The sequence below is a fragment of the Erythrolamprus reginae genome, chromosome 4, assembly GCF_031021105.1.
Source record: "Erythrolamprus reginae isolate rEryReg1 chromosome 4, rEryReg1.hap1, whole genome shotgun sequence".
NCBI classification, from domain to species: Eukaryota; Metazoa; Chordata; class Lepidosauria; order Squamata; family Dipsadidae; genus Erythrolamprus; species Erythrolamprus reginae.
The window spans coordinates 44,636,218-44,646,180 of NC_091953.1; the positions used below are offsets into that span (position 1 = coordinate 44,636,218).

At 40.2% G+C, this 9,963-nt stretch overlaps 2 protein-coding genes across 2 annotated transcripts in view; one reads left to right on the plus strand and one right to left on the minus strand.

The window, feature by feature from the left end:
• Window positions 1-9,582, plus strand: part of EPHA6 (EPH receptor A6) — a 475,355-nt gene extending 465,773 nt beyond the window's left edge. Inside the window, exons 16-18 of the mRNA XM_070750196.1 lie at window positions 1,160-1,353; window positions 7,017-7,166; window positions 9,230-9,582. Coding sequence (XP_070606297.1) covers window positions 1,160-1,353; window positions 7,017-7,166; window positions 9,230-9,344 — 459 coding nt within the window. The 3' untranslated portion in view covers window positions 9,345-9,582. The remainder of the gene's footprint in view (window positions 1-1,159; window positions 1,354-7,016; window positions 7,167-9,229) is intronic.
• LOC139167053 (ribosome biogenesis regulatory protein homolog) lies at window positions 3,090-5,081 on the minus strand. Its single transcript, XM_070751484.1, has 2 exons — window positions 5,067-5,081; window positions 3,090-3,713 (listed from the first exon to the last, which is right to left on the minus strand). Exons 1-2 carry the CDS (start codon window positions 5,079-5,081, stop codon window positions 3,090-3,092), a joined length of 639 nt encoding a protein of 212 aa, XP_070607585.1.
• Window positions 9,583-9,963: the final 381 nt, after the last annotated feature.

Genomic DNA, 9,963 nt, shown 5'->3' on the forward strand with positions numbered 1-9,963 from the left:
TCCCCTGACAGTGAAAACGAAGCCTATGCATCCACCTCAGGCTCTGTTTTTGCTGACAGAAGATTGCAGGAGGCCATCCAGACCAAAAATGGGGTTGGGGAACTGTGCATATCCACCACTGGAGCCCCATTTTTGCTGGCAGAGGACTAGCAAAACAAAACAAAAGGAGAAGTTTCCCCTTTTGCATTTGAGCATCCAAGAAGGGACAGGAGAAAGGGAAAAAAGAAAAAGAAAAGATGGGAAGAGACCAAGGAAAGAAAAAGGGAAGAAGAAAGGAGAATGAAGAGGGAAGGGAAAGAAAGAAAAGGGAGGGAGGGAGGAAAGTCCTGCTGCTCTTTTGCCATCCCCTTGTCCCTGACCTCTCCTGGTGGTCTCCCATCCCATCGCTGAGGATGCTTTGGTTACAAAGCTTGGTCTCCTTGCACGGAGAGGGAATGGGTCTCCCTTTGCCCTCCTGCACACACCATGAGCAATCTGGCCAAGGAGAGCAAGTACAGCAGCAGCAGCCATGAGGAGGAGGTAAGCACAGCTGAGCACCCTCTCTAGGAAGTGGGGCTGGGCTGGGCTGGGCTGGGCTGGGCTGTTGGGTCCCAGTGTCCTGAGAGCTGAAGGGCCAAACTTAGTGCTTGTCTCTCACTGCCTAGACAGTCTGTGCCACCAACCAGGGTTCCACCACATGGCTTCAGATGGGTGCCAAGGTTGCTCTGGAGGGTAAGAAATTGGCACTCTCCCTGATCTCACCTTTGCTGGAGACAATAGATCCTCCAGCCCTTCCTGGACTACCATAGGTGCCCCCAACAGGAGCTATATTGAGCTGACCTTGCTCCCCCAATCACAAACTCAATCCTGATGCAGCTCTCAATGAAATTTGACATTCCTGTACTAACTAGTCTGTGGCGCCAATAGGGGTGTGGCACTTTGGAGGCGAATAATGGGGTAGAAAAGACTCACCTCCTTCCTGGGTGCACTTTGCTCCCTCCCTCTCTATCCTGCTTGGTTTTACTTTAACTGAATTTCAAATTTAAGATCCTTATTTATCGTTTTAATGTTTTATAATGCATTCCATTCAATGTCCTTATGCTGCCTTTGGCGAGGTGAACAGGATACAACTTTGATAAATAATTAAACAAATAAATCTCCTCTCTCACTTTCTACATAGGTCATTCTGTCTATTGAAGAAGGATATAGGCTTCCAGCTCCCATGGGCTGTCCGGCTGCCCTCCATCAATTAATGCTTCATTGCTGGCAAAAGGAAAGAAGCCATCGGCCAAAGTTCACAGAGATTGTCAGCTTCTTAGACAAATTGATACGAAATCCCAGCTCTCTTCATACTTTAGTGGAGGATGTACTAATGTAAGAACCATTTCAGTGTGCTTTTTGTATGTGCATGCATGACTGCTACCCTTCAAATTGTCATGTTAATTGCATAATACGGTAGATAATGATTTTGTTTCTGCGTTAAACTAGATATTTTTTCATCATTATTCCTTTTTTGTTTTCTCTATCATGTCAGATAGAGCTGACTCTTATCATATCTCTAGTGGTCTGTAGTTCCTGTAACTTCTCACATTCATTCAAAGTCGATGGAGAACTTTGCAAGGAAATTCCTTGTGTTGGGTCTATGTGTGTGTAAATTAATAAAGTCACAAAAGCTTTAATGCACATTTATATATACATTAATGTAGTTCAAAATATTTTTTTTAAAAAGAAGTAAAAGAAAGGAATATAAAGTTGGTTTATTTGATCAAGGTTAAGACACCCCTTATTCCCCTTTTTTTGCCCTGATTAACTATCTTACAGCGTTATATCTGCATGATATAATCCTCCACTATTTTCAGCCACAAGCCAAAGCTAAACATATAGTAGTCAAATGTTGAAGTCTTATCTTCTTCAGCTTCAGGAAGAACTTCTTTCAAGCACAGGATAATGTGTGACCATCAACACTCCTAACTGGGCACCTACTTGAAAATCCCCTTATCCAAATAGGTTGGCTCTTGAGATTCAGAGAAGACTGAAACTATTCGCCTTAGTTTCCTTCATTCCTATGCTGCATTTTAATTTCTATACAGACATCTGGACTTGTCTTATTTTGTTGATGACAGAATTGAATATCAGACGACCTTCACTGGACAAGTTTCTATTGTACTGTCTGATTCTACTACTTTCCTCCCAGCACTTTAACTAACTTCGGTGCTGCTATGATTAAAACACATCATCACATACTTTACTTCTGAGTAATTATCTTTTTATGTTTTATATCCTTTTATTTGTCATTACTATTGTCATTGATAAAATTCATAAAACATTTTTTTTCCAATCCTGGAGTAAAATGTCCATAAGTATTGCCAGAATATTGCAAAAAAGGTGGGGGGCAAGGGGTGTCTTAACCTTAATCAAATAAACCAACTTTTTATTCCTTTCTTTTACTTCTTTTTTAAAAAAATATTTTTATTATACGTCTTTCTTTGTTATACATAACATTTCCATTTCTGCAACGGCAGTGTGTCTATATCAAATCTCTTTTGAATACACATAATTGTATACACTATACATATAACCGTTATTCTTACAATATAATCTTCCCTTCTAATTGTCCTATACAATTTAATATATAATCAAATATAATTCAGTGGTAATATACACTGCTCAAAAAAATAAAGGGAACACTCAAATAACACATCCTAGATCTGAATGAATGAAATGTTCTCATTGAATACTTTGTTCTGTACAAAGTTGAATATGCTGACAACAAAATAAAATGGATTGTCAATCAGTGCTGCTTCCTACGTGGACAGTTTGATTTCACAGAAGTTTGATTTACTTGGAGTTATTTTCTGTTGTTTAAGTGTTCCCCTTTTTTTTTTTTAGCAGTACAGTAGAACCTCAACTTAACGAATTTAATTGGTGCCGGAAGGAGGCTCGTAAGTTGAAAAGCTCGTATGACGAAACATTGTTTCCCATAGGAAACAATGGAAAAGCGATTAATGCGTGCAAGCCCAAAAAGCAGCCACAGCGGAGGCCAAGTCTCGCTCCGGGCTGTGCCCCCTCCGAGGACTCGCCGTCTGTCCCTGTCAGTGGCCCAGCCACCTTCACCCGTCTTCGCGGAGCTGCTTGTTGACGGTGCGGGTGAGGTCCAGGGCGGGCTTCTTGCTACTCAGGCTGCGGGCCAGCTCCCGGTGCCGCTTCTTCTCCCCTTCAAGGTCGCCCAGCAGCGGCTGGAAGCGCCGCTTCTTGCCACGGGCCGTGTTGGTCTGGGCGACGGCAGGCTCCTTGGGCAGGCGAGGCTGGAAGCGGCCCCGGGAGGCGGTGGAGACGCGAGCCAGGGCGGCGACGCGGCTCATCTCGGCTTGGTCTTGGTGGCCCGTCGGGTGGAGGTCGGCGGCCAGGCGGCCCCGCAGGGCGCGCGCCAGGTTCTTCAGGCGGTTGAGCTCGTTGCGCGCCACCCGCTCGCGCTTCTCGTGGCGCCGCTTGGCGAACTGGTCCTCCATGGGGTCCGCCGAGTCGGGCACTTCCATGAACCACTCGCGGGAGGGGTCGCCGCCGGATCGGCGGTAACCCCAGCGCCACTTCCACTCTTGGACAGCTTCATCCCAGACAAGCGTGCCGCGCTTCTTGCGAGTCGGCTGGATGCCCTTGAGGCGCGCGAACTGCTCCCACTTGGTGAGCGGCCGAGGTTTGGGCAGCGGCTTCTCCCTGGGCAGGCGCGTCGAGGGCTCGGAGGAGCCCCATCCCGGGCGGAGCAGCCTGAGGGGTCCGGTGCGGCGCTGCCTCCTCCCGCGCCCCGCCCCCGCTCAGCAATCGGCCCGGCAGCATTGCTGGCGTTCCAGGCGGACCGCCCAGCATAAGCGGCGCTTTCGTGCCTCTCGGGCCGGGCAGACAAGAGGTGCGGCGCTCCCAAGGGGAAGGGAGAAGGTGGCGGCTCAAGCCCTTCCCCGTGCGCCCCTCCAGAGGAGCCCGTCTGGCGGTTGTCCGGGCGGGTGAAGGTGGCTGGGCCGCTGACAGGGACAGGCGGTGAATGCTCGTATCCCAAATTTGGGCTCGTAAGTAGAACAGAAATATCCCTCCCCTCCTAGCTCGCATCTCAAAATGCTCGTATATAGAGCAGCTCGTATGTCGAGGTTCTACTGTATATATGTTTACATTTATTGCATTTATTTTATTAATCCTCCTTAATTATAAATTTATTTTACTTCTAATAATCTTAATTTTTAATTCAATCAAATATTGTCATAGAATTTGATTTTTATTCAATTCTTCTTTATTCCATCACACAGATCTTTTTCAAGGCTTTAACTTATAGAATCCTTCTAACTCAAAAATAGTCTCAGCTTTCTTTGCATGTTCTGTATGCTTAAAATCTTCCAAAAGATTGTTAACACTGTTCATGTTTCAAGAATTTGAAAGCCATTATAAAATATTTATTTTTCTTTCCTGTTAGTGTTTTATAGTTGACTTGGAGGTATGGTTATGATTATTGTCTTGTGAAAATGTCCAATGCCTTTCAGCGTAACTTGTTTTCACTGACTGAGGAGTAGAAATTTCTAGTTGATATTGAGTTACCTGAATCTATTTTCTCTATTTATGTAACATTCCCTCTAGCCCTGGATGATTCAGCATCCCAATGCACATACAGTCCAACATATAAGCTTAATGGTTAGCTTAAAGTATTCTTTTCTATAAATATTTCATATTTATACAGTAGATCATTTATGGTTGTGGCAAAATAGTTCAGTTTTTCTTTTGTCAGTCCAAAGTACTTTATTTCAGGTTCTTACATTTTTTTAAGTTTATCAACTTTTGTATTTTTATGAGAACATTTGTGATGAAATGGGGAAATTTGTTCCCTTTTAATAATTTTCCATAGAGATCATTGTAGCATAAGCAATATTGTAAAATAAATATTTATTGGGACAACTAATTTATTTATTTGGATAACTAATCTACTGTCAACCAAACATTTCAGTAGATTATTTACATAGACCTCACCCCATTCCTAACAGATCTATAAGGGGCACACATAAGCACACCAACATGCCTACTCTCCTTGTCCTAATGTGTCCTTTTACTTGTATCCATTTCATGTATTAATAACCATGTTTATAACTATATCTGTTATCTAATACATCCTTGACTGACTAACTAACTAACTAACTAACTAACTAACTAACTAACTAACTAACTAAATAAATAAATAAATAAATAAATAAATAAATAATTTGGTGTTATCGTTTTTCAGATCTGAATTTTCTGGCAATTACAGCAGATATTGTTATGAGACTGTTACTTTATCTTTAACAGCCCCATGGACAATCCGTTGCTCAACAATGTTTCATCTGCTAAATGGAAATGTTTAGAGATAACTTAATGCTTTTCTTCTATTTTGTAGCAGTGAATCATTTTTATTTTTAAATGCTGTGTCAGTTATTTAGAGGAGCCATAGCTGTTGAAAATAGACAGGGCCTTATACAAAACAGTTATTGCAAAATAAGAGATAAAATTAGACAAAAGTCCTCAGATTGGACTTTATTTATCCTATATTACATTGGGTTTTGATTTTTTGGCCAAACTAGTCTACCCATTTTGTATTTTAAATGGAAAAATGTCTGTCTAAAATATATACTGAAATATTTTTTAAATGTATTTTCTTCTCACAACATAAACTACTTACAAAATACTTGAAAGGTGCAAATTTTGGAGCATTTCAAGATTCTACTCTATACCTTTCTCTTATTCCAGCCATATTTAATTCACAAAATCAAATTATTCAGTTATTTCTATTTGCTTCTCGCAAGAGAATCCATTCTTTTTTCTTAAGCAAATTATAGTAGACTTTTGTAAGTAGAGCTGTTGGCAGTTCTGTTGCGATTGCAGGAAAAGAGTCCAGTCCAAAATTATATGTATAAAGATTATTTGTATTTTGTTCCAGTGGACTTTGAAAACCTGAAACAAACATGACAACAGTAACAATTATTTTAATTAATGATAATGTGGAATATTTACACCTAAGGTCAGAGATATTCTCCAATTACAAGGAACTTTCTTACAGGAAAAGATCTCAAAGGTGCTTTTTGAAAAGATAACTGGACTGCTTTTCTTTTTTCCTTAGAGAAGAAAATGTTTCACTTCTCCTCCATGCAGCTTCATCATATCTGATGTGGGGGGGGGGGAGGATAGGCACTGATAATTGAAACTGCGTGGAGGGGATGGAAGGGTGGGTTCTGACAGGAATTTTGTTTTGTTTTCTTCTTTTTCAAGGGGATTTTTTGCGGCTCTGCCTGTTCGCAGGGCCGTTTTTTCGCCCATTCCACACTGGGATGATGGATGTGCGGTTAGGGGGTGCTTGCATTTATTAGGCTGATTGGCTTACCTTTGGTCATTTGGGTAGGCAGGTTAGGGGCGGAAAACTGGGTGGTGGTCTAGCAACTAGTGTTCTCCCTTGGGCATCTTTGGGGATGATTGACAGGTTCTCTCCAAGCTTGTGGTGGAAGCGACCTGAGCAGTTGGGGGGAACCTGTCTTTGGGTCACACACCTTTAAGTCCCCTGTTAGGGGTTAGCCGGCGTGACCCCCTCATGCAAGGCATGGCAGGGTCTCAGGTGAGGGAGGGGTCCCTCACCTGGACTAGCATCGAGCTACGCCCATAAGTTGCCCAGGAAGTTTATGTGACGTAACTTTCCACCCCGGAAGCAATTGTTTGACCCTGCAGGTCCATTGTTTGGGTCATAATTGTTATGCAAATTTATGCAAATTTATGCTAATTTATTTGAATAAATTATGCTAATTTAATTTAATAAAATGACCCAGTTAAATCCAGCTCTTGTGTCCGTGTCGTTACTCCGCCTCTCCTGCAAAGTCCAGTTATCTTTTCAAAAACCTCATTTGAGACAACTACAGTATGAGCTGGATGGCTAAGAATCTCCAGAGGAAAAGATATAATCATGTAATGTTTAATTGTCAGTCTAATGTACTAAAAGGGTATCATAAAACTAAATCAATAATGTATTGTTCTTTTCACAGAATGCCAGATTCACCTGGTGAAATTCCAGAATATCCCTTCTTTGTATCAGTCAGTGATTGGCTGGACTCAATAAAAATGGGCCAATACAAAGCTAATTTTATGGCAGCAGGGTACACATCTATGGATCTTGTTTCAAGAATGAGTATTGAGTGAGTACGTTATTTATTAAGATCTCTAACTTTTATGGGACAGTGGGTAAGATTGGGATTAGGTTATATCAACAAATATTTATTCCATAAAAAGTAGTAACTGGATTTGAAATGTAATGAAAATGTACAGAGTCAAAAATGCAAACTTTCATTACATTTAATATCCAGTTACTCAATATGTATAATATCCAGAATCCATTTTCTAATAGTTTTCAGGCTGAAGAACAAAATAAATTATAGAAACATAGAAGACTGACGGCAGAAAAAGACCTCATGATCCATCTAGTCTGCCCTTATACTATTTCCTGTATTTTATCTTACAATGGATATATGTTTATCACAGACATGTTTAAATTCAGTTACTGTGGATTTACCAACCACGTCTGCTGGAAGTTTGTTCCAAGGATCTACTACTCTTTCAGTGAAATAATATTTTCTCAAGTTGCTTTTGATCTTTCCCCCAACTAACTTCAGATTGTGTCCCCTTGTTCTTGTGTTCACTTTCCTATTAAAAACACTTCCCTCCTGAACCTTATTTAACCCTTTAACATATTTAAATGTTTCGATCATGTCCCCCCTTTTCCTTCTGTCCTCCAGACTATACAGATTGAGTTCATTAAGTCTTTCCTGATACGTTTTATGCTTAAGACCTTCCACCATTCTTGTAGCCCGTCTTTGGACCCGTTCAATTCTGTCAATATCTTTTTGTAGGTGAGGTCTCCAGAACTGAACACAGTATTCCAAATGTGGTCTCACCAGCGCTCTATATAAGGGGATCACAATCTCCCTCTTCCTGCTTGTTATACCTCTAGCTGTGCAGCCAAGCATCCTACTTGCTTTTCCTACTGCCCAACCACACTGCTCACCCATTTTGAGACTGTCAGAAATCACTACCCCTAAATCCTTCTCTTCTGAAGTTTTTGCTAACACAGAACTGCCAATGCAATACTCAGATTGAGGATTCCTTTTCCCCAAGTGCATTATTTTACCTTTGGAAACATTAAACTGCAGTTTCCATTGCTTTGACCATTTATCTAGTAAAGCTAAATCATTTACCATATTACAGACCCCTCCAGGAATATTACCATATTACAGACTCCTCCAGGAATATCAACCCTATTGCACACTAAAGTCATCGGCAAATAGGCAAACCTTCCCTACCAAACCTTCCCCTATGTCACTCACAAACATATTAAAAAGAATAGGACCCAGAACAGGCCCTTGTGGCACACCGCTTGTAACCTGTCTCTGCTCAGAATACTCGCCATTAACAATAACTCTCTGATGTCTATGCTTCAGCCAGCTTGAAATCCACTGAACTATCCAGGGATTAAGTCCAATCTTCACTAATTTATCTATCAGCTCTTTATGTGGAACCGTATCAAAGGCTTTGCTGAAGTCCAGATAGGCAATATCCACGGCACCACCTTGATCCAACACCTTTGTGACATAGTCAAAGAAATCAATGAGATTAGTCTGACATGATTTGCCTTCAGTAAAGCCATGCTGATTTGGGTCCAATAAGTTATTGTTTTTTAGGTGCTGATTTATCCTCTTTTTGAGTAGAGTCTCCATCATTTTAACTATAACTGATGTCAAGCTAACTGGCCTGTAGTTACCAGCTTCTTCTCTACTGCCCTTCTTGTGGATAGGCACAACACTGGCCATTCTCAGGAACATCTCCTGTTAACAGGGATTGGTTAAACAAATCAGTCAGGGGGGTAGCAATGACAGATCTGAGTTCTTTAAGAACTCTGGGGTGGATGCCATCTGGACCCATTGCCTTATTTATCTTTAATCGTTCAAGTTCTTCTAAGACATCGGCTTCTAAGATCACTGGAGTTGAATCCGTACAGCTGGAAGCAATGCTATATCCCTCTATAGTATTATTTTGTAAGGTGTCTTTTGAGAATTATAGGTATAATTTTGAGAATTATATTTTAATTATATTCAATATTTCAGATTTAATATATTGAATATTTCAAGTTAACAGCTTGGAACAATTTGTTTTTGTATTTATTGTCCTTCAACCAATATTTTCCAACATTACCTTTATCTTGCAGTGACATTAGAAGAATTGGAGTTGTTCTTATTGGACATCAGAGAAGAATAGTGAGCAGTTTACAGACTTTACGGTTACACATGATGCACATACAGGACAAAGGATTTCATGTATGAAAATTCTAGAAGCAATTGTGTTTTGTGCCTCAGCATTTCTACAATGGAAAATACTCTCACTCCTTCTTTCTTCCCAGCTTCAAAAACTGAAACTTCTTCTTCATACTATAAACACAAATGTTTATGTTAATTCTTCCAGCTTGGAAATTTTACTTAATTACATAGTTTCATCCTCAATGAACTGATGGTAACATCCTGGCCCCTAATAAAAGACTGCTGCTATATGATGTTGAATAGCTTGGCATGGATGTATAACTTTATATAACAGTAAAGTATTCAGAAAACTTTCATCAACTTTTTTGAAAGCAAAGGCTTTCTTGGCTTGGAATTGCTATCTTCTTGTTGTAATTAGAATTTGATGGTAAAATACTAAATAATAATACTAACAACAATAATGATGATAGACATTTATTTTCATGTTTTGTGACCTTTTAGCTTCCGATATAAAATGTGCAATCAAGAAAAGAACTTGACACATGTATTTATTTTATTGCTTACCAAATCCCAAGTGTAGGGTTTTATTACTACATTTATTTTATAATTATTATATTTAATTTATGAAAACTGGAATGGAAGCGTAAAAATTATTGGCCAAAATGAACAATTAAATTTATAGTGA